General features: G+C 43.4%; 1 protein-coding gene across 1 annotated transcript in view; it reads right to left on the bottom strand.

Annotated features, from left to right (window-relative positions):
- LOC135539032 (alpha-1,6-mannosylglycoprotein 6-beta-N-acetylglucosaminyltransferase B-like) overlaps positions 1 to 25,854 on the bottom strand; it is a 174,336-nt gene that overhangs the window by 8,960 nt on the left and 139,522 nt on the right. The window contains exons 10-12 of the mRNA XM_064964919.1: positions 15,659 to 15,792; positions 13,863 to 13,993; positions 6,224 to 6,229 (exon numbers count right to left, since the gene is read on the bottom strand). Coding sequence (XP_064820991.1) covers positions 6,224 to 6,229; positions 13,863 to 13,993; positions 15,659 to 15,792 — 271 coding nt within the window. The remainder of the gene's footprint in view (positions 1 to 6,223; positions 6,230 to 13,862; positions 13,994 to 15,658; positions 15,793 to 25,854) is intronic.

Genomic DNA, 25,854 nt, shown 5'->3' on the forward strand with positions numbered 1-25,854 from the left:
GAGAGATGGAGAGGGAAGGAGGTAGAGAGAGAGATGGAGAGGGAAGGAGGTAGAGAGAGAGATGGAGAGGGAGGTAGAGAGAGATGGAGAGGGAAGGAGGTAGAGCAAGATGGAGTGGGAAGGAGGTAGAGAGAGATGGAGTGAAGGTAGAGAGAGATGGAGAGGGAAGGAGGTAGAGAGAGATGGAGAGGGAAGGAGGTAGAGGGAGAGATGGAAGGAGGTAGAGGGAGAGATGGAGAGGGAAGGAGGTAGTGGGAGAGATGGAGAGGGAAGGTAGAGAGAGATGAGAGGGAAGGAGGTAGAGAGAGAGATGGAGAGGGAAGGAGGTAGTGGGAGAGATGGAGAGGGAAGGTAGAGAGAGATGAGAGGGAAGGAGGTAGAGAGAGAGATGGAGAGGGAAGGAGGTAGAGAGAGAGATGGAGAGGAAAGGAGGTAGAGAGAGAGATGGAGAGGGAGAGGGAAGGAGGTAGAGAGAGATGGAGAGGGAAGGAGGTAGAGAGAGATGGAGAGGAAAGGAGGTAGAGAGATGGAGAGTGAAGGTAGAGAGAGATGGAGAAGGAAGGAGGTAAAGAGAGATGGAGAGGAAAGGAGGGAGCGATGGAGAGGGAAGGAGGGACAGAGAGAATGACTTGATTAGAGGTGATGTGTTAATGGCTGTGTGTGTGGTTGTTTATGAGTGTACATATAAGAGGCAATGAGTGTGTGTGTTCGTGTGTGTACATGTGATAATGCACTATGAGTGTTTATGTGTGTGTGTGCATGAGTGGTTGTGAATTCCCTGAGTGAGTGTGTGTGTGTGCTGTGTGAACGCCAGTATCTTCACACAGAGAGGCAGAGCCATTGCCTGTTAGTGAGTGCAGGGCATTTAATGTGACAGACCCCTTTAGAAAGCCCAAAGAGACACACAGTGCCGCACTGCCATGGGCCGTCAATATGAATGAGGTGAAGTGCTAGGGATCTGGATTGGTTTCCTGCACACGTGCGCACACACACCCTTTCTCTCAATCCCTCTCTATCTCATCGCACACATTTGGCCTCTAGCGTCAGAGAGCGAGGCGTCCATGTAAGTACCCAGGCAAAGATACTGGCAGACTGCCAGTGCCAGTCCAGGCACCCAGAGGGCAGCAGCAGCAGAGCACAGCATTCGCCAGCCTGTGCCAGCCGGTTCTCCTTACTGGCTGCTATGACATCCCTCTCTCTGATCCATCGATGGAGCTCTCGCACGTCTACCTATCTGATTGGTTAATTCAGGGGTTTTATTCGGATGCCCATTAGCTTTTGCCGAAGCATCAGCTACTCTTCCTGGGGTCCACAAAAACACAAAACCTGACAAGTCACAAAACACTGATACACTGACAGACAAGGACAGTCACACACATTTCATATACAACAATATAAAAACAGTAATACAAAATAAATAATAATGATAGTATGAATGAGTGTGTTAGAGTGTGTCCTCACGGTCCCGTCGTTCCATCATGCAGTAATGGGGCCTTAGGAGTAAAGACGGTAAAACAGCAAGCCTGCCCATACATTGAAATGAATCGATTGTGCCCATACATTGAAATGAATCGATTGTGCCCATACATTGAAATGAATCGATTGTGCCCATACATCGAAATGAATCGATTGTGCCCATACATTGAAATGAATCGATTGTGCCCATACATTGAAATGAATCGATTGTGCCCATACATTGAAATGAATCGATTGTGCCCATACATTGAAATGAATCGATTGTGCCCATACATTGAAATGAATCGATTGTGCCCATACATTGAAATGAATAGATTGTGCCCATACATTGAAATGAATCGATTGTGCCCATACATTGAAATGAATCGATTGTGCCCATACATTGAAATGAATCGATTGTGCCCATACATTGAAATGAATAGATTGTGCCCATACATTGAAATGAAGAGATTATGCCCATACATTGAAATTAATAGATTATAAATAGGGAGTACACATACAGTGGGGAGAACAAGTATTTGATACACTGCTGATTTTGCAGGTCTTCCTACTTACAAAGTATGTAGAGGTCTGTAATTTTTTATCATAGGTACACTTCAACTGTATTTTATTACATGACATAAGTATTTGATACATCAGAAAAGCAGAACTTATTATTTGGTACAGAAACCTTTGTTTGCAATTACAGAGATCATACGTTTCCTGTAGTTCTTGACCAGGGTTGCACACACTGCAGCAGGGATTTTGGCCCACTCCTCCATACAGACCTTCTCCAGATCCTTCAGGTTTCGGGGCTGTCGCTGGGCAATACAGACTTTCAGCTCCCTCCAAAGATTTTCTATTGGGTTCAGGCCTGGAGACTGGCTAGGCCACTCCAGGACCTTGAGATGCTTCTTACGGAGCCACTTCTTAGTTGCCCTGGCTATGTGTTTCGGGTCGTTGTCATGCTGGAAGACCCAACCATGACCCATCTTCAATGCTCTTACTGAGGGAAGGAGGTTGTTGGCCAAGATCTCACGATACATGGCCCCATCCATCCTCCCCTCAATATGGTGCAGTCGTCCTGTCCCCTTTGCAGAAAAGCATGATGTTTCCACCTCCATGCTTCACGGTTGGGATGGTGTTCTTGGGGTTGTACTCATCCGTCTTCTTCCTCCAAACACAGCGAGTGGAGTTTAGACCAAAAAGCTCTATTTTTGTCTCATCAGACCACATGACCTTCTCCCATTCCTCCTCTGGATCATCCAGATGGTCATTGGCAAACTTCAGACGGGCCTGGACATGCGCTGGCTTGAGCAGGGGGACCTTGCATGTGCTACAGGATTTTAATCCATGACGGCGTAGTGTGTTACTAATGGTTTTCTTTGAGACTGTGGTCCCAGCTCTCTTCAGGTCATTGACCAGGTCCTGCCGTGTAGTTCTGGGCTGATCCCTCACCTTCCTCATGATCATTGATGCCCCACGAAGTGAGATCTTGCATGGAGCCCCAGACCGAGGGTGATTGACTGTCATCTTTAACTTCTTCCATTTTCGAATAATTGCGCCAACAGTTGTTGCCTTCTCACCAAGCTGCTTGCCTATTGTCCTGTAGCCCATCCCAGCCTTGTGCAGGTCTACAATTGTATTCCTGATGTCCTTACACAGCTCTCTAGTCTTGGCCATTGTGGAGAGGTTGGAGTCTGTTTGATTGAGTGTGTGGACAGGTGCCTTTTTATACAGTTAATGAGTTCAAACAGGTGCAGTTAATACAGGTATTGAGTGGAGAACAGGAGGGATTCTTCAAGAAAAACTAACAGGTCTGTGAGAGCCGGAATTCTTACTGGTTGGTAGGTGATCAAATACTTATGTCATGCAATAAAATGCAAATGAATTACTTAAAAATCATACAATGTGATTTTCTGGATTTTTGTTTTAGATTACGTCTCTCACTGAAGTGTACCTCTGATAAAAATTACAGACCTCTACAAGCTTTGTAAGTAGAAAAACCTGCAAAATCGGCAGTGTATCAAATACTTGTTCTCCCCACTGTATCTATTGTGGCATATATACAAGCAAACCACATCTACGCACAATAACAGATGTGCTTTCTGTCTGATTCTATACAGCGCATTCATGTGCCCAAGACACATCTTTCATCTGAGAGGCATACCCTTTCAACCCAATAGTGCATCTTATGTGGATGTTGACAGTAAAAGGAGATGTATTTTGAAGTGGGAGATGTGTGAGAGTGTGTGAGTGCATTTGTGTGTGTGTGTGTGTGTGCGTCCACGCGCTTCGCCTGTGTGTGTTTAAGCACGGGCACCCTTTCATAGCTAGCCTACACTTCTGAAAAACAAAACAACCCCCGACCCCCTCAATGTGAATCAACCAAGCCCAGGTCTCCGTATAGACTTCCTGCTTCCTGGATGTTAAGAAGCTTACTGTATCCCTGTTCTATTGTGTTCTCACCCTGTAGGCTGTACTGTAATTGGTTGACTCCTGTGATCGATGGTTTCCTCTGAGGATGTTCCCAGCCAATTAGGAGATTAGCCAACACTCTGAGTGCACCAGACACTATGAATTAGAGCCAACGAAACATGAGAGAGAACCACACACACACACACAGAGACGCACACCCACGGATGTAACCCAGGCTTAGCCCAGGCTAGCTAATCCTTGACCTGGCCTGACTGGGCCAGATTCGGACCACATTAGCAATGCTAATTATCTAACCCGGACTATATTCTCAGGAATCAGTTCATATAGAGCAAGGTTAGGTTACAAGAGCGTGAAAAACGGTCAGGACTCAGAGAATATAAATGGTTGATTTATACAATAGAAGTCAACCTGAACTTTGTGTGGTGGTTTTAAGTTTGTTTGACTGGGTTTCAACTCAAGTGAACTGGATGTCATGCTGGGAAATAACCTATTGAGGGACTGTAAAGAGAGAAAGAGAGAGAGAGAAAGCGAGAGAGAAGAGGAAGAGACATAGTTCTCTGATGTGTGTGAGGAGGAGTGTGTGTCTGCGCTGGAGGTAGGCTAATAAAAAGCACGAGCTGGCGTACACCCAAAAAGTTCTCAAATCAAATCAGCTTTATTTATACAGCACATTTCAGACATTGGAACGCAACGCAATGTACTTCATACCAAAAAACGAATAAAAATGTATGAAAAGAAAAGCTGGAATATTTACTACACAACAAACATAAGATGCAAAACAGAAAAATGCCCCCTAAGGAAAAGCAAAGATTAAAAAAAGGCGTTTTAAGGTCTCTTTTAACTATGTCCACAGTTTGGTCCCCCCCCCCTCAGGTTCTCTGGCCTGCAAATCCATAAGCTGGGGGCATAATAACTAAAGGCTGCCCAAAAAACACGCCAAAAAGTTGGTCGAGGTGCTGACTTATGGCGAGTAGGCTTAAAAATAAATTAAGAGAGTTGCACACTCGATATACAAGTTCTATTCAGTAAACCACCAATGTTTCAGCATCACTGTGCATCACTTCAGGGTGAGCATACAGCAGTGGAGGCTGCTGAGGGGAGGACAGCTCATAATAATGGCTGCAACAGCGAATGGAATGGCATATACCATTCCACTAATTCCGCTCCAGCAATTACCACGAGCCCGTCCTCCAAGTATGAGCACTTCCCCTGTGGGTTTAACAGGAAAAAGCCCTTATATCTCAACATCATCACACTGCAGTGTATGTACATAGAGCCGGCAGGTAGCCCGCATGCACACACACAGCAAGCAAGAATTGACACAGGCCAGCATGGGCAAGTGTGTGTGTGTGTGTGTGTGTGGGGAAGGGGTGAGTGGCATGAACATACTGGCTCCAAAAACACACTGCATCTGCAGGCCTCTATAAATCTCTATCGTCCTCTCTCCATACTTCTCACAATTTCCCTCTAACCGTTACCATCTCTCTTTCTACCTCTCCAACTCACTCCCCATCTCTCCCTCTCCAACACTCGGGATTTTGAGGAGGCTGGTTGCCAAGACAAGGAGCGATATCCTAGGCAAAAAGCACAAGAAGTCCCCTATGCCCTTTGGAATAGAAGATGGAGTCATCACAACATTGTTTACGGCTTTAGCCTACCTTACAGGCCCGACTCACAAGGTTAACATTTCAGAAATCAATACTAGCACTATCCCTTAAAACCCAACACACATCTCTCCTCTACTCATGTCTCCATGATACGACTAAGCCCAATACCACATAGTGCAAGCAAGAACTATCGATTTGTTCGACAAATTGTCTCAAGCGACAGAAAGAGAGAGTGCAGGAGTCAACCCCCCCAAAAAAAACAACTCTTTGGAGAGCCTTGAGATGGGTGAAACCACTACTTCATAAAATGGGCATGTGAAGTCTGCGTTTGCTCCAGCATATTTAATTGGACCAGATGTCCTAGTCGCTCGCCCAGTATTCAAAATTCAGAAAGACATCTGTGGCATCACACTGCTTCCCAGTCCAATAATTCATGTCTCTCTCATCACGGACAGCTGCAGGCGAAGATTAGCAGTGGACTTTTCAAACCACTTATGTCTTGTCAATTTACCGTTGTCTCTAAATAAAACATGTAGAAAAGAGAAGGCAAAGGAAGGCACGGTGACATTGTGATAGCAGCTTTATGCGAGGTCAAACTGACATTCACAGGAGTGTGTATTAGTAGATGTGTGATCATGGAGTAAATGATGAACGGAATGTGTGACAGGAGCTTTAAGAGAGAGGGAACAGGGCCGGTGTGTTTCGACTGAGAAGAATCTTACCTGGAGCTGCAACAGAAGACATCATCCACCAAGATGCAATGGAGAGACGCACGGGAGGAAGACAGGAGGGGGGGAGGCGATAGGAGAGAAGAGACGTGTCGACAGAGTGTCAAGGAAGAGAGGAGAGAAGCCATACGGAAGGGAATAGGGAATCGAGAAGAGGAAAGACAAGAGAAAAGAACAAATAAATATTCAACTCGATCTGTCATGTATTACATTTCCCTCCTTCTGTTCCTACAAAGTGGCAATTTCTCCATATTCACACACTGTTTCTAAAGCATCTTCTGTCTCGGCTCAAGACTAAACCGTTGAATGAAAATCCATGGGAATTGCAGCTCGCCAACAGAGGCAGAGAGGGAACAAAGCTACAGCTAATCCACGTCTTTAAACAAAATCCAGGTCGAGTCCCTCATCGAATACCCACTGTGAGCAACCAGGCTGCTTTTGAAAGGAAATTTGGCTGCAAATGAAAGTTGTATGATTCCGTTAAATGTATCCACATGCGGCTCTGTGTGCCAAATGTAATATCTTCTATAGATAGTAGATACATGGCATGGTGATCGCTTTATCTGTTATGCAGTTAACAGCTCTATTCTAATTGGTTACATCTCTGTAGTGTACACCGGGGGAGTGAGAAGTGTGTGTGTGTGTGTGTGTGTGTGTTTGTAGGGTTGTGGTAACATAGCGTGGATGAGGATGTGAATGTGGACGAGATTGTAACCCCTCTAGTAGTTTATATTGATTTAACCTCTTGTTCTTGACCGTAGCAAATGGAAATGAGCTGATTTAACAGGGTACTGCTTCTCATCCATATCGAGTCTGTCTGTGAGTCTCCATGTATCTATTGGCCGGTCTGTCTAAAAACCTGTTTTTGCATTGTCATTATGGGGTATTGTGTGTAGATTGATGAGAAAAAAACAATTTAATCCATTTTAGAATAAGGCTGTAACGTAACAACATGTGGTAAAAGTAAAGCGGTCTGAATACTTTCCGAATGCACTGTATGTACATATAATTAAACTGACTGCTTTCCTCATACGAACTGTAACTCAGTATAATCGTTGAAATTGTTGCGTTTATATTTTTGCTCAATATAATATACACACATACACCTACATTTGAAGTTGGAAGTTTACATACACTTAGGTTGGAGTCATTAAAACTCGTTTTTCAACCACTCCATGTAATGTCCGTTGTTAAATGAAGACCAAAGTGCAGTGTGGTAGGTGTACATTTTCTTTAATTTTAAATGTTCCACCAAAAAACAACTCACTGAAAGTAAAGCTAGGAGTGCAACACACAAAGACAAGATCCCACAACAGAAAGTGGGAAAAAGGGCTGCCAAAGTATGACCCCCAATCAGAGACAACGATAGACAGCTGCCTCTGATTGGGAACCATACTAGGCCAACAAAGAAATATAAACATAGATTTAGTCACACACTGACCAACCAAATAGAGAATTTAAAGGATCTCTAAGGTTAGGGCGTGATACTCCACAAATTTCTTGTTAACAAACTATAGTTTTGTCAAGTGGCTCTTTCTTTGCTTGACATCATGGGAAAATCAAAAGAAATCAGCCAAGACCTCAGAAAAAAAATTGTAGACCTCCTCAGGTCTGGTTCATCCTTGGGAGCAATTTCCAAACGCCTGAAGGTACCACATTCATCTGTACAAACAATAGTATGCAAGTATAAACACCATGGGACCACGCAGCCGTCATACTGCTCAGGAAGGAGATGTGTTCTGTCTCCTAGAGATGAATGTACTTTGGTGCGAAAAGTGCAAATCAATCCCAGAACTACAGCAAAGGACCTTGTGAAGATGCTGGATGAAACAGGTACAAAAGTATCTATATCCACAAACGAGTCCTATATCGACATAACCTGAAAGGCCGCTCAGGAAGGAAGAAGCCACTGCTCAAAAACCGCCATAAAAAAGCCAGACTACGGTTTGCAACTGCACATGGGGACAAAGATCATACTTTTTGGAGAAATGTCCTCTGGTCTGATGAAACAAAAATGTAACTGTTTGGCAATAATAACTATCGTTATGTTTGGAGGAAAAAGGGGGAGGCTTGCAAGCCGAAGAACACCATCCCAGCCGTGAAGCACCGGGGTGGCAGCATCATGTTGTGGGGGTGCTTTGCTGCAGGAGGGACTCCACAAAATAGATGGCATCATGAGGTAGAAAAATTATGTGGATATATTGAAGCATCATCTCAAGACATCAGTCAGGAAGTTCAAGCTTGTTTGCATATCGGTCTTCCCATTGGACAATGACCCCAAGCATACTTCCAAAGTTGTGGCAAAATGGCTTAAGGACAACAAAGTCAAGGTATTGGAGTGGCCATCACAAAGTCCTGACCTCAATCCAATAGAAAATGTGTGGGCAGAACTGAAAAAGCATGTGCAAGCAAGAATGCCTACAAACCTGACTCAGTTACACCAGCTTTGTCAGGATGAATTGGCCAAAATTCAACCAACTTATTGTGGGAAGCTCGTGTAAGGGGAAGCTCGTGTAATAAATCATTCTCTCTACTATTACTATACATTTCACATTCTTAAAATAAAGTGGTTGTCACGCCCTGACCTTAGTTATCTGTGTTTTCTTTATTATTTTGGTTAGGTCAGAGTGGGACGAGGGTGGTTTGTGAGTTTTTGGCTTGTCTATGGTGTTTTGTATATCTATGGGGTTTTGGTATTGTCTAGGTAAATGTAGGTCTATGGTGGCCTGAATTGGTTCCCAATCAGATTTAGCTGTTTATCGTTGTCTCTGATTGGGGATCCTATTTAGGTTGCCATTTTCCATTTGGTTTTGTTGGGTAATTGTCTATGTGTAGTTGCCTGTCAGCACTTGTGTTATATAGCGGCACGTTCGTTTAAAGGAAGATTGTATGCTTATCACGCTGCGCCTTGGTCTCATCAATATGACGAACGTGACAGTGGTGATCCTAACTGACCTAAGACAGGGAATTTTTACTAGGATTAAATGTCAGGAATTGTGAAAAACTGTATTTCACTAAGGTGAATGTAAACTTCTGACTTCAATTTTATTATATATATATATATATATATATATATATATATATATACACACACACACACACACACACACACACACACACACACACACACACACACACACACACACACACACACACACACACACACACACACACACACACACACACACACACACAGCCAGTCAAAAGTTGTAGAACACCTACTCATTAAAGGGTTTTTCTTTACTTTGACTACTTCGTAGAAAAATAGTGGAGACATCAAAACTATGAAATAACACATGGAATCATGTAGTAACCAAAAAAAAGTGTTAAACAAATCAAAAAAGATGATATATTTGAGATTCTTCAAAGTAGCCGCCATTTGCATTCATGACAGCTTTGCACACTCTTGGCATTCTCTCAACCAGCTTCATGAGGTAATCACTTGGAATGCATTTCAATTAAAAGGTGTGCCTTGTTAAAAGTTAACTTGTGGAATTTCTTTCCTCCTTAATGCGTTTGAGCTTATCAGTTGTGTTGTGACAAGGTACTGGTGGTATATAGAAGATAGCCCTATTTGGTAAAAGACCAATTTATGGCATGAACAGCTCAAATAAGCAAAGAGAAACAACAGTCCATTACTTTAAGCCATGAAGGTCAGTCAATGTGGAAAATGTGAACGTTTCTTCAAGTGTAGTCACAAAAACCATCAAGCGCTATGATGAATCTGGCTCTCATGAGGACCGCCACAGGAAAGGGAAACCCAGAGTTAGCTCTGCTGCAGAGGATAAGTTCATTAGAACCTCAGAAATTGCAGGCCAAATAAATGCTTCACAGAGTTCAAGTAATGGACACATCTCAACATTAACTGTTCAGAGGACACTGCGTGAATCAGGCCTTCATGGTTGAGTTGCTGCAAAGAAACCACTACTTAAGGACACCAATAAGAAGAAGAGACATACTTGGGCCAAGAAACACAAGCAATGGACATTAGACTTGTGGAAGTCTGTCATTTGGTCTGATGAGTCCAAATTTGAGATTTTTGGTTTCAACTGTTGTGTCTTTGTGAGATGCAGAGAAGGTGAATGGATGATCTCCATATGTGTGGTTCCTACCGTGAAGCATGGAGGAGGAGGTGTGATGGTTTGTAGGTGCTTTAATGGTGACACTGTCTGTGATACATTTAGAATTCAAGACACACTTAACCAGCATGGCTATCACAGCATTCTGCAGTGATATGCAATCCCATCTGGTTTGCGCTTAGTGGGACTATGATTTGTTTTCAACAGGACAATGACCCAACACACCTCCAGGCTGAGTAAGGGCTATTTGACCAAGATGGAGAGTGATGGAGTGCTGCATCAGATGACCTGGCCCCCACAATCACCTGACCTCAACCAAATTGAGATGGTTTGGGATGAGTTGGACCACAGAGTGAAGGAAAAGCAGCCAACAAGTACTCAACATATGTGGGAACTCCTTCAAGACTGTTGGAAAAGCATTCCAAGAGTGACACACCTGTCAGGTGAATGGATAATCTTGGCAAAGGAGAAATGCTCACTAACGGGGATGTAAACAAATTTGTGCACAACATGTGAGAGAAATAAGCTATTTTTCTTCTTCAAATCAAATCAAATTATTTTGGTCACGTACACATGGTTAGCAGATGTTAATGCGAGTGTAGCAAAGTGCTTGTGCTTTTAGTTCCCGACCATGCAGTAATATCTCACAAGTAATCTAACAATTTCCCAACAACTACCTAACAACTAATTTCCCAACAACTACAAGTGTAAAGGAATGAATAAGAATATGTACATATAAATATATGGATGAGCGATGGCCGAACGGCATAGGCAAGATGCAGTACATTGTGTAGAGTACAGTATATACATATGAGATGAGTAATGTGGGGTATTTAAACATTATATAAAGTGGCATTGTTTAAGGTGACTAGTGATACATTTATTACATCCAATTCTTAATTATTAAGTGGCTAGAGATTTGAGTCAATATGTTGGCAGCAGCCACTCAATGTTAGTGATGGCTGTTTAGCAGTCTGATGGCCTGGAGATTGAAGCTGTTTTTCAGTCTCTCAGTCCCAGCTTTGATGCACCAGTACCTGACCTCGTCTTCTGGATGATAGCTGAGTGAACAGGCAGTTGCTCGGGTGGTTTTTGTCCTTGATGATCTTTATGGCCTTCCTGTGACATTGGGTGGTGTAGGTGTCCTGAAGGGCAGGTATTTCCCCCTGTGATGCATTGTGCAGACCGCACTACCCTCTGGAGAGCCTTACGGTTGTGGGCAGAGCAGTTGATGTACCAGGTGGTGATAGAGCCCGACAGGATGCTCTCGATTGTGCACCTGTAAAAGTTTGTGAGTGTTTTTGGTGACAAGCCAAAAACAAAAACGATGTTGCGCCTTCTTCACCACGCTGTCTGTGTGGGTGGACCATTTCAGTTTGTCCGTGATGTGTACGCCGAGGAACTTAACATTTTCCACCTTCTCCACTACTGTCCTGCCGATGTAGATAGGGCGGGTGCTCCCTCTGCTGTTTCCTGAAGTCCACGATCATCTCCTTTGTTTTGTTGACATTGAATGTGAGGTTATTTTCCTGACACCACCCTCCGAGGGCCCTCACCTCTTCCCTGTAGGCCGTCTCGTCATTGTTGGTAATCAAGCCTACCACTGTAGTGTCGTCTGCAAACTTGATGATTGAGTTGGAGGCGTGCATGGCCACGCCGTCATGGGTGAACAGGGAGTACTGTAGAGGGCTGAGAACGCACCCTTATGAGGCCCCAGTGTTGAGGATCAGCGGGGTGGAGATGTTGTTTCCTACCCTCACCACCTGGGGGCGTCCCGCCAGAAAGTCCAGGACCCAGTTGCACAGGCCTAGTTAATGACGAGTTTGGTGTTGAATGCTGAACTGTAGTCGATGAACAGCATTCTCACATAGGTATTGCTTTTGTCCAGATGGGTTAGGGCAGTGTGCAGTGTGATTGAGATTGCGTCATCTGTGGACCTATTGGGGCGGTAAGCAAATTGGAGTGAGTCTAGGGGTGTCAGGTAGGGTGTTGGTGATATGATCCTTGACTAGTCTCTCAAAGCACTTCGTGATGACGGGAGTGAGTGCTACGGGGCGATAGTCGTTTAGCTCAGTTAGCTTTCTTGGGAACAGGAACAATTGTGGCCCTCTTAAAGCATGTGGGAACAGCAGACTGGGATAGGGATTGATTGAATATGTCCATAAAACACACCAGCCAGCTGGTCTGCGCATGCTCTGAGGATGCGGCTAGGAACATTTGTGCATATGGAACATTTCTGGGATATTTTATTTCAGCTCATAATACATGGGACCAACACTTTACATGTTGTGTTGATATTTTGTTCATTATATATGCTGTATACTGTATGCACACATTAAAATACAACAACTCAGTCATGCAAAGCACAAATAAAACATCACAAATCACAGATTCACAGTTGCAAATGAGAACTTAACTAGCCTACCTGGTTAAATAAAGGTGAAACACTTTAAATTGCCTGAACATCACCAGAACATCAAGATTAAACATTTTTAGAATGTTGTTCCAGCAATACAGTGCCTTAACTAAAAGCAGATTGAGCTTGCTCGGTGGAGACCCTAGGAACCTAATGAGTTAACCAATCCTGTGAACAGATTAGGCAAGATCAGATAAGATGAACGTTTATGAAGTATGACATTGGAAAGAAAAAGAGAGTAATGTGGAGATCTATGGGTCTTTAGCGAAGTCCAGCCAACCTTTTGATACAGGATACAGTTATGAGTATCAAAACTGTCACCTGTAACAAAACGAAGGGCACTATTGTAGACGGCATCCAAAGGTTTAAGAGTAGTAGCAGCTGCTCTTTGATAAACAATATCACCATAATCAAAAACAGGTAAAAAGGTTGATTTATTATTAATCTACTTTCTACTGCTTAGAGAAAGGCACAATCTGTTCCTGTAGAAAAAGCCAACTTTAAATCGTAGCTTTTTAACCAGCTCATCTATATGTTTTTAAACGTCAAATCCATATCAATCTAAATGCCTAAGTATTCATTCTAAGAGCACCCTGATATTAAGGGTGCAATTTAGAGTATGAGCTGGATAACATAAAGCAGCTCTAGATTAAAGATGAGATATGCTTTATTCGTGAAGGGGATTTTTATGATTCTACAAAAATCGAAAAAGATTTGATCCCCCAGCCCTTTGCCCGACTACGTGTAACTTTCTATGTGAGTGGGATAATTATCTCTCTGCACCCAGACCTGGGTTGAAATAGTATTGGACATTTTTCAAGTACGTTAAGTGTTTGAGCCTGGCTGGTGGGTGGGGTTTGCACTTTTGGGACTTCCCCATTTTATCGGGCAAGCTAAATCAAGTACAACTCAGGTATTTGAAATAATACATATTATTTGAACCCATGTTTCACTGTGAGTGGACTGTGTGTGTGTGTGTGTGTGTGTGTGTGTGTGTGTGTGTGTGTGTGTGTGTGTGTGTGTGTGTGTGTGTGTGTGTGTGTGTGTGTGTGTGTGTGTGTGTGTGTGTGTGTGTGTGTGTGTGTGTGTGTGTGTGTGTGTGTGTGTGTGGTGTGTGGTGTGTGTGTGTTTTGCCTACCTTCCACATGCTGGCCTCCTTGCCGTAAACCACAGCCATGTTGTTGACCTTGTTCTGCATGATGCTCCTCTTCTCCGTGTTGTTCAGCTCCTCAGACACAAAGCCCATGAAAGAGTTGTCCGGAGTGTGGGCTGAGGAGAGGAGAGTGAGAGGGAGGGAGGAGGGAAAGGGCAGAGTGAGGGGAAGGGAGAGTGACAGGGGATAAGAGTGAGACAGATACAGAAGAGACAGTAAACAGACAGGTATAGACCATTTGAACTTGAGCAGTATCCTCAGTGAAATGTGAAGAGGTGCTACTGTTATTGATATGGCCTGTGGCTCAGTCTGATTCTAATATGCTAATTCAAAAATGGTATTGTAAGTGTGGCTATTCTAAAAGCTGTCTGTATGCTAAAGTGCTGGCATTACAATGTTAAGTGGTGTGTGAAACCTAGGTGGATTCTGCAGGTATCCATAACATTACAATGTTGAGTGTTTTGGCTTGTATTGTGGGTGCATTATAGCCAGGTGGATAGGTACAGATCTTAATTTGAGCCAGTTTGTTACAGAAGGAAAATAATCCTCAACAACAGGAAATGTGAAATATTATGTGGATTATAATTAATGGAAATTGTTTTTGAATGGGTTGATACATTTTTCGTTAGGCTAAATCAAATCTGACATTTTAAATGGAAATTACAAACTTTAGAAGCCTTTTAAAATCTTGAATACACTACATGTTTGCATTTCCATCGCTGCTGGAAAATTCTCAGCAGCAAATGAGTGATCCTCTGTACTGCTGGTGCAGAATATATAGCGATGCTAAGTGGTACTGTGGAGGATGGAGTGGGAGAGGGTGGGTAAAGTCAAGTGCTCAGTTAGCTCAATGACACGCTATGAAAAGCTGAGCCAGTCAGATAGTGAAGGCCCGGGCTCTTTGATGGTGGAATCCTACTGTGTCCCACTGTGGCATCCCAACTCTCCCATCACTGTGGCATCCTAACTCTCCCATCACCGTGGCCTCCCAACTCTCCCATCACTGTGGCCTCCCAACTCTCCCATCACCGTGGCCTCCCAACTCTCCCATCACAGTGGCCTCCCAACTCTCCCATCACTGTGGCCTCCCAACTCTCCCATCACTGTGGCCTCCCAACTCTCCCATCACTGTGGCCTCCCAACTCTCCCATCACTGTGGCCTCCCAACTCTCCCATCACTGTGGCCTCCTAACTCTCCCATCACTGTGGCCTCCTAACTCTCCCATCACTGTGGCCTCCCAACTCTCCCATCACTGTGGCATCCCAACTCTCCCATCACTGTGGCCTCCTAACTCTCCCATCACTGTGGCCTCCTAACTCTCCCATCACTGTGGCCTCCCAACTCTCCCATCACTGTGGCATCCCAACTCTCCCATCACTGTGGCCTCCTAACTCTTCCTCCTTCCTCTCCCATAAGTAGTATGGGACTTGACATCCAATAATAGTGAACTAACCTTTATAATATGCCATTTTCCAACAGCAAATAATAATTGAGCCCCCAACAAGCACATGGCTCTATTCAGGTCCTAACTGTAGCTTTCTTCCCAAAACACCTAACATCTGCTGAAAGTTTCATGGGTCGTGCTTTGCCTTGGACCCTGGCACCCCTCCCCCTGAATCGCTATAGTATAATGACGACGTTTGCGTCCAATATTGCGGTAGACTGAATCAACAATCTGAGACCAGGAAATCTTACAGATTGGGCCTTTAATCATAGTCTCTGCAACCATCCATTGTGTTGTAATACTAATGAGTGACAATCCATATTGATGTATACTTACGGAACATGGTCATGTACTGTCTGGAGTTGAGGTTCCAGTAGCCCCAGTTGGTCCTGTAGCCGTGCAGGGTGGCGTAGTCCTCATGGTTGTAGGCCGGCTCTGTCCCGAAGGTGTCAATCACACGGATGTGGCACCTGAAATGAGGAGCACATTTTAACACGACACCACAGAGCAATTTACACAAATTACATTTCCTGTCAAAAGTGGGTACTGGTATAACATTTGAGATTAATTTAAACATCATGTGTATTTCTGAACATGCTGAAAACTGATAGAACTTGTCGAAACAGACGAAGCCCGACTTCTGAATGCTTGTTTTTGACATGAATGTTTTGTATGAATGTAAATAATTAAATAAATGACATGTCACAATTGATTTTTAGACCGCATTTATGATTTCAATAATGGCCACAATGCATCACCACCGCTCTTTTTCCCCCCGAAGCCTTTGTGTTTTCTCAAAGGCCGGAATCACAAGTGGAGAGACTGAGATAGAAGACGGACGTGGAGCTGGTTAATCGGCATTTCTTTTCATCCACTGTTCCGCACGTCATTCACTCATACAAAAAGTGTGTGTGTATTTGTCTGTTCGATATGCAGTGCGTGTGTGTGTGTGTGTGTGTCTGTTTGACAAGCTGTGTACCCTGTCCATGTGTGTGCATCTGTGTACATCTGTGTGCATCTGTGTGCATACGCCTGTGTGAGAAACTCTGTCTGTTTGACAAGCACTGTCTATGTGTGTTAGGAGAGAACACAGAAAAAGCGACAAAGGTTAAATACCATCAATACCGGTCTTAAAGACACACAATCCTGAACAGACTATCAACACTACGGAGACAAAGGCTCACTATGGAACAGTTGTTCAGTAGACGTTAATAGCTATAGCTGTGCCTCCGTTGATAAGAGAGAAGCATCAATCATTTCTGTTGTTCCAAAAAGCTGTTGTTTGGGAGTGGAAATTGAAAACCAAGTAAAATAAGCAGAATTAAAACCCAGTTCAACCTCTCAGAAATGTAAGGGAAGGTAATTGAACTAAAAGCAGCATGGTAAAGTAATGGCTATGGGGAATACTGAGAAATCGGGTAATAGTGTATACTTGGAAGTGAATTATTTGCGCCGTGAACAGCAAACTATCTCTTGGAATCAAGAAGCATGGTAATCTCACTGATTCCCGACACACACGCTAAAGCCCTAAATGTTCTAGCCTGGGCTCTGCCAGTCTAGTGAGTGTTAAATGCTGCCACTGACTGAGCTCAGGGGTGATTAGTGGAAGAGCTGAAGACCTGTGAGAGCCCAGGGCATTTCCATCGAAAAGAACCCACGTGCACCAACATGTGAAGTACGTAGGAGCATATCAAATTGGGTGTCAAATTAAAGCTAAGAGTCTATATTTTGGGAAATGAAGGCATAGATACATTCTTCAACCATTTTCCATGTAAAAAACTTGGCATAAGTAAAGGCTTGTATTTATGGATAAACAGATGTAAAATATTTCTTAGAGAATATACCAGAAAAAGTCTTAAGGTATCAGAAATCCAGTACCAGTCAAAACTTCACACACTCAATCAAGGGTTTTTCTTTATTTCAACGATGTTTTACATTGTAGAATAATAGTGAAGACATCCAAACTATGAAATAACACTGTCACGTTGGTAACAATGATTCGGGAGACAGGCGCAGGAATGCGTAATAGGGCTTTTTATTACGCCCCAAATTACGGCGTGCAGTGTAAGGGCACAGAGACAAAGACCAAACAAACACGTACACAAAACACAGGGTTGAAATCCAAACAAAAGAGCGAGGGGTACTTTGAAAAAATAACACACGCGCACGATGATTAAGACACGGAACGAGACCCGTAATAACCTGTGCAATCCACACGGGCATGAAAGCCCAAAACACACAGCACAGGTACTCACACGCATCAACGGACATTGTAACAATAATAGACACCACCATGGTGAACAAAGGGCACATATATTAAAATACAATCAGTGGGAATAGGGGCCAGGTGTGCACAATGAAAGTTCCAGGGGGATCTGTGACAAACACATATGGAATCATGTAGAAACCAAAAAAAGGGAACAAATCAAAATATATTTTATATTTGAGATTCTTCAATGTAGCCATCCCTTTGTCTTGATGACAGCTTTGCACACTCTTGGCATTCTCTCAACCAGATCCATGAGGTAGTCACCTGGAACGCATTTCAATTAACAGGTGTGCCATGTTAAAAGTTAACGTGTGGCATTTCTTTCCTTCTTAATGTGTTTGAGCCAATCAGTTGTGTTGTGACAAGGTAGGGAGTTATACAGAAGAGTGCCCTATTTGGTAAAAGACTAAGTCCATATTATGGTAAGAACAGCTCAAATAAGCCAAGAGAAATGACAATCCATCATTACTTTAGGACATGAAGGTCAGTCAATCTGGAAAATTTCAACAACTTTCAAAGTTTCTTCAATTGCAGTCGCAAAAACCATCAAGCGCTATGACTGGCTCTCATGAGGACCTCCACAGGAAAGGAAGACGCAGAGTTACCTCTGCTGGAGAGGGTAAGTTCATTATAATAACTGCACCTCAGATTGCAGCCCAAATAAATGATTCACAGAGTTCAAGTAACAGACACATTTCAACATCAACTGTTTAGAGGAGACTGAGTGAATCAGGTCTTCATGGTCGAATTGCTGCAAAGAAACCACTACTTAAGGACACCAATAAGAAGAAGAGACTTTCTTGGGCCAAGAAACACAAGCAATGGACATTAGACCGGTGGAAATCTGTCCTTTGGTCTGTTGAGCCCAAGTTTGATATTTTTGGTTCCAACCACCGTGTCTTTGTGAGATGCAGAGGAGGTGAACAGATAATCTTCGCATTTGTGGTTCCCACCGTGAAGCATGGAGGAGGAGGTGTGATGGTGTGGGTATGCTTTGCTGGTGACACTGTCGGTGAGTTATTTAGAATTCAAGGCACACTTATCCAGCATGGCTACCACAACATTCTGCAGAGATACGCCATCCCATCTGGTTTGAGCTTCCAACTGTGTTATTTCATAGTTTCGATGTCTTCACTATTATTCTACAATGTAGAAAACAGCAAAAAATAAAGAAAACCACTTGAATGAGTAGGTGTGTCCAAACGTTTGACTTGTACTGTATGTCAAAACAAACATGTTGACGTAAATACCCCTGCCAACTGATATCAAGACGTATATTTTGTTTTGGAGATATTGTTTACCTTCTGCACGTTTAAGAAATATTGCCTTGTGCCTTGTAATACCGTTACCAACAACCCACATATCTTTAAGATAATTTTCTAATTTCTCTCCTTCATGTGGAGGGAGGATAATGCAGGTTCACAGAAGTAACACATAATGGTAGACACACCAATTAGTTATAGTGATTTTAATTATAGGAATTTTGTTTATTAATTATTAAGTGATTAAACTCAATCTGTTTACCAACATTACCAAAAAAGACATAATGGCATTACTGCAACTGAATTGGCTACAATGGGAAATCATAATAGTCACAAACCACAGTTGGGTCTTCCTTCTACTATTCTCCCTTCCGCTGGCATACTGTTATGTTCAGCTGTTAACTTTCTTGGTCTTTCTGTCATCTGGTGGTCAAACCAAGAGTGTTGAAACAACCTACCCACGAGCCACCTCTCCCTCCATTTACTTTAACCAGCACCCTCACCCGCTGAGCACCAACCTACACTGGATGTCCATGGACGGTGAAAAGTAGATGAAATTTGGTCAGGCCACCCTGGATTTGATGTCCACGGATGGACCGGACTGGACCAAATCTGAGCCTATCATAGACATATGTTTTACAAGTTTGGCTTGCACAGTACAGTACAGTGAGTAGAGCACAGTAGAGTACTGTCAATACAGTAGTACAGTACAATACAGTAAAGAAAAGTAGAGTATAGAACAGTAGAGTAGAGTACAGTATATTGTTCTGTACTCTACTCTACAGAACAATATTCCATGACATAGCTGACTCAAGTTACCATGACATAGCTGACTCAAGTTACCATGACATAGCTGACTCAAGTTACCATGACATAGCTGACTCAAGGTACCATGCCATAGCTGACTCAAGTTACCATGACATAGCTGACTCAAGTTACCATGACATAGCTGACTCAAGGTACCATGCCATAGCTGACTCAAGTTACCATGACACAGCTGACTCAAGTTACCATGACATAGCTGACTCAAGTTACCATGACATAGCTGACTCAAGTTACCATGACATAGCTGACTCGAGTTACCATGACATAGCTGACTCAAGTTACCATGACATAGCTGACTCAAGTTACCATGACACAGCTGACTCAAGGTACCATGCCATAGCTGACTCAAGTTACCATGACACAGCTGACTCAAGTTACCATGACATAGCTGACTCAAGTTACCATGACACAGCTGACTCAAGTTACCATGACATAGCTGACTCAAGGTACCATGCCATAGCTGACTCAAGTTACCATGACACAGCTGACTCAAGTTACCATGACATAGCTGACTCAAGTTACCATGACATAGCTGACTCAAGTTACCATGACATAGCTAACTCAAGTTACCATGACACAGCTGACTCAAGTTACCATGACACAGCTGACTCAAGTTACCATGACATAGCTGACTCAAGTTACCATGACATAGCTGACTCATGTTACCATGACATAGCTAACTCAAATTACCATGACGTAGCTGACACCCCCTTTTTTTCTGCTGACATCTTTGAATCTTAATTCGGAGCAGATATTTTGTTTTTGGAATATGTGGGCACATAAAAACCTGAATGATATTTTACTGCAATTCCGTTACGGTTGGATCTGCACAGTTCTGACCACTCAATTAGTTTTTGTTTAATTTTCTGTGGAAATTGTTAAAAGTAATCCTTCTGCATAGTTGTATAGTTTGTTAAGCTTTGAAATCAATGGTTTTTGTTTGGCTTAAAGTGGGGGGAAAAACAGAGTCAAAGTGTAATTCCGTTACCGTGGAATACCAAGCAGAGTGCGCGTGTGGATGGATAGACCCATGGGTTCTCCCGGTTTGAGACAGGGCTGAAATGTTCTGCTAGAATACGTTTCAGTTTTTCACGTAAACACATAAAGCAGAGCTGCACTATATTGATAACATATTTTACAGAGACAAATGCAAGCTCGAATCTTATAATTCCATGTATAGCTCATAACGCGTCTGTATTCCTGACCAGTGGTCACCAAGGCCCCCTTGACAGAGTGTATGCAGACTGTCCCTGTCAGCAGCGGTGGCTCCATTTCAAAGTAAATCATATTCACTGCATTAAGACAACAGCCTGCACCGTGGGCCCGGTTTAACACTGCAGTGACTCACACCATGTAATCACTGGGTATTGTCTTGCAACGTTGTTCTGACGTTATTACTGTTTTGTTATTGTGTCAACACGACAGCAAGGATCGCTGGGCCTATATTCAGAGACGCGGTGTCTAGTGTTCTGTTTACTGTGTGGGTATTCAAAGCATTGTTGTGATGCTAATTTTCAAGCTTGCGAACATGATTGATACACATTTCACTTTAGGCATAATATCTTTATCATACTGCACAAGGTGATGCAGGTATTTCTGTGACACTTTGGTACGTTTTACACCAAAAGACTGCGAATAAGCACAGGGCATTAGATCGACAGCGATATATCTTGAAGGGAGCGTCTGAAGACGACATCTCATCTGCACGGGAGCGTCTTAAAAAGTGCCACGCTTCTTTGAGCAGCTGTAAGTCAAGGGGGCCGCTTTCACAGAGAGCGGTGTCATGAAACATTGATGAGAGATGTAATTTTCAGTTCTCCCTCCCTCCCTCCCTCCCTTATCGTCTCAAAAACTGGATCATTTTCTGCCAACAGATAAGATTACCCTGGAGGTGTGAAGCGATGATGGGATGGAGGGAAGGAGGGATGAAGGGATGAAAAGAAGGAGGGAAATGGCTTTGGAGTTACTGAGTGGAATATCTGGTAGCATATCTAGCAGAGGATCAGAGTGGGGACTAATCTTGGTTAAATTGCTGCTTGTAGCGGAAAAGGTCCCAAGGGAACGACAGGGTAGGAGGCTGTCACCCACCACTGTTCCCGTTGAGGTTTAAACCACTGACATAGATACATCTGTGTTCTACATCACAACCCACTGATATAGATACATGTGTTCTACATCACAAACCACTGATATAGATAAATATGTGTTCTACATCACAAACCACTGACATAGATAAATATGTGTTCTACATCACAAACCACTGACATAGATAAATATGTGTTCTACATCGCAAACCACTGATATAGAAATATGTTTTCTACATCACAAACCACTGATATAGCCAAATATGTGTCCTACATCACAAACCACTGACACAGACAAATATGTGTTCTACATCACAAACCACTGATATAGACAAATATTCAGTTTCTAATACATTGAGTATACAAAACATTAGGAACACCTGTTCTTTCCATGACATATAGTAGACCAGTGTTTCTTAAAGTATGGGTCGCGACGTGGGTCGCGGCGTAAATGTATAATTATTTCATTAATTACTGGAATTTATTTGGGCAACTGCGCTCTCGGTTCAGTTCTCTCTCAGCTTGGCAGCTGCGCGAGTGGAAGAGGTAGAGGGAGATGCCCGTGTGCTTTGCGGTTTACCGGATTGTTTCTGCGGTTGTCTTGAAGATAACTCCATGACCCACACGCTGCAGCGCTTGTTATTCCCACTCACCATCAACTCACAGCTGTCATAAAATGGATTCATGCTAGCCATAAATTCTGACTGAGCTCAATCGTCATGAAACGCAAATACAGTGATGACCTTGTGTCTTTCACACAAACTTTGAGAAATAACGAGGAGGAGCAACTGTAGAAATTATTGTTGAAAACGAGTCTAGGTTAGAAGTGTTGCTGTTAAAATACACTAATAATTGTTATTCTTATCTGGAATAAACTGATTGAAGCAAGATGCTTTTCAAGTCAAACACTCACACAGTTCTGGGTTGTTCATCTACAGCAGGAAGCGGTCTCCTGCCGGACTGAGAAAGCAGTAGATGTTCTGGTCCAGTTTGGCACCACATACCTATGTGAGTCAGGGTTCTCAAGTACAGAAACAGTATCAATGCTGAGCATGACCTCAGTGTTGCACTGTGAAAAACTGAGTCCAGAATAGACATGCTTGTTGAAAACAACCTCTCATTAGGACTGTTGTGTTTTTGTGTGTTTTCTGGGCTACATCTGTGTGATGTGATCAATCACTTTATTCCAGTTCAGAATAAAAAAAAGATGTATTGTATTTTAACAGCAACAGTTCCAAACTTGACTTTCTTTCAACAATAATTTCTGCAGTAATGTACAATAGGCCTGATCATTTTTCATCTGTATTGTTACTTAGGGTTGCACGATCAAAAAGCCTGTGTGTGTGTGTGTGTGTGTGTGTGTGTGTGTGTGTGTGTGTGTTCTGTTATTTAAGCATCTGTGTGATGTGACCACTGTTTATTCGAGTTCAGAATGAATTTATTTATTGTATTTTAACGGCAAATGTTCCAACCTAGACAGATATAATGGGGTTTTAATGGGGGGAAAACATGAAAAGATATTACCAGATGTCATTGTTATTTGTTTGTCTATATTACATTTTTTAAGCATAAAGGCAATGAAATGTACCGAATATTTACGTATAGTTGCATATTTTCCAGGAAAACACAGAATTTCTCATTTGGGTACCAGGCTGAAAAAGTGTAAGAACCCCTGCCGTAGACTGACCAGGTGGATCCAGGTGAAAGCTATTATCCCTTATTGATGTCACTTAAATCCCCTTCAATCAGTGTAAAGGGGAGGAGACAGGTTAAAGAATAATTTTTAAGCCTTGAGACAATTGAGACATGGATTGTGACATGGAGACATAGATTTAAATGCCTTTGAACGGGGTATGGTAGTAGGTGCCAGACGCACCGGTTTGAGTGTGTCAAGAACTGCAACGTGTGTATCAAGAATGGTCCACCACCCAAAGGACATCCAGACAACTTGACACAAATTTGAGAAGCATTGGAGCCAACATGTCCAGCATCCCTGCGGAATACTTTAGACACCTTGTAGAGTCTCTGCCCGATGAATTGAGGCTGTTCTGAGGGCAAAAGGGGGTGCAACTCAATATTATGAAAGGTGTTCCTAATGATTTGTCCACTCAGTGTACATTATGCTATCTGGGTCAAAAAGGGGGAAAAAAGTAACAGGGGCTTGTAAATACTGTGATCAGTGCTCCCATGAGCCGTTTATGAGGTGAGTAAGTTTGTGAGGTCAAATCAAAGTTTATTTGTCACATGCGCCGAACACAACAGGTGTAAACCTTACAGTGAAATGCTTACTTACAGGCTCTAACCAATGGTGCGGGGAAAAAAGGTGTGTGTGTGTGTGTGTGTGTAGGTAAGTAAAGAAATAAAACAACAGTAAAAAGACATTTGAAAAAAGAGTAGCAAGGCTATATACAGACACCGGTTAGTCAGGCTTATTGAGGTAGTATGTACATGCAGGTGTGGTTAAAGTGACTATGCATATATGATTAACAGAGAGTAGCAGAAGCGTAAAAAGAGGGGTTGGCGGGTGGTGGGACACAATGCAGATAGCCCGGTTAGCCAATGTGCGGGAGCACTGGTTGGTCGGCCCAATTGAGGTAGTATGTACATGAATGTATAGTTAAAGTGACTATGCATATAAGATAAACAGAGAGTACCATCAGCGTAAAAGAGGAACACAATGCAAATAGTCCGGGTAACCATTTGGTTACCTGTTCAGGAGTCTTATGGCTTGGGGGTAAAAACTGTTGAGAAGCCTTTTTGTCCTGACTTGGCACTCCGGTACCGCTTGCCATGCGGTAGTAGAGAGAACAGTCTATGACTGGGGTGGCTGGGGTCTTTGACAATTTTTAGGGCCTTCCTCTGACACCGCCTCTTCACAGGTGGATGGCAGGCAGCTTTGCCCCAGTGATGTACTGGGCCGTACGCACTACCCTCTGAAGTGCCTTGCGGTCGGAGGCCGAGTAATTGCCGTACCAGGCAGTGATGCAACTGGTCAGGATGCTCTCAATGTTGCAGCTGTATAATATCCCTTTGAGGATCTCAGGACCCATGCCAAATCTTTTTAGATTCCTGAGGGGGAATAGGCTTTGTCGTGCCCTCTTCACAACTGTCTTGGTATGTTTGGACCATTCTAGTTTGTTGTTGATGTGGACACCAAGGAATTTGAAGCTCTCAACGCGCTCGGTGCTCCTTTTCCTGTAGTAGTTTCCTGTATCTCCTTAGTCTTGGTTATGTTGAGGGATAGGTTGTTATTCTGGCACCACCCAGCCAGGTCTCTGACTTCCTCCCCATAGGCTGTCTCGTCGTTGTCGGTGATCAGGCCTACTACTGTTGTGTCGTCAGCAAACTTAATGATGGTGTTGGAGTAATGCCTGGCCATGCAGTCGTGGGTGAACAGGGAGTACAGGAGGGGACTGAGCACGCACCCCTGGGGAGCTCCAGTGTTGAGGATCAGCGTGACAGATGTGTTGCTACCTACCCTCACCACCTGGGCGGCATGTCAGGAAGTCCAGGATCCAGTTGCAGAGGGAGGTGTTTAGTCCCAGGATCCTTAGCTTGGTGATGAGCATTGAGGGCACTATGGTGTTGAAAGCTGAGCTGTAGTCAATGAACAGCATTCTCACATAGGTGTTCCTTTTGTCCAGGTGGGAAAAGGCAGTGTGGAGTGCAATAGAGATTGCATCATCTGTGGATCTGTTTGGGCGGTATGCAAATTGGAGTGGGTCTAGGGTTTCTGGGATAATGGTGTTGATGTGAGCCATTACCAGCCTTTCAAAGCACTTCATGGCTATGGACGTGAGTGCTACAGGTCTGTAGTCATTTAGGCAGGTTGCCTTTGTGTTCTTTGGCACAGGGACTATGGTGGTCTGCTTGACTCAATCAGGGACATGTTGAAAATGTCAGTGATGACACCTGCCAGCTGGTCAGCACATGCCCGGAGCACACGTCATGGTAATCCGTCTGGCCCCGCAGCCTTGTGTATGTTGACCTGTTTAAAGGTCTTACTCATGTCGGCTATGGAGAGCGTGATCACACAGTCGTCCGGAACAGCTGATGCTATCATGCATGCTTCAGTGTTGCTTGCCTCGAAAC

The sequence above is a fragment of the Oncorhynchus masou genome, chromosome 5 (assembly GCF_036934945.1).
Source record: "Oncorhynchus masou masou isolate Uvic2021 chromosome 5, UVic_Omas_1.1, whole genome shotgun sequence".
Classification (NCBI taxonomy): domain Eukaryota; kingdom Metazoa; phylum Chordata; class Actinopteri; order Salmoniformes; family Salmonidae; genus Oncorhynchus; species Oncorhynchus masou.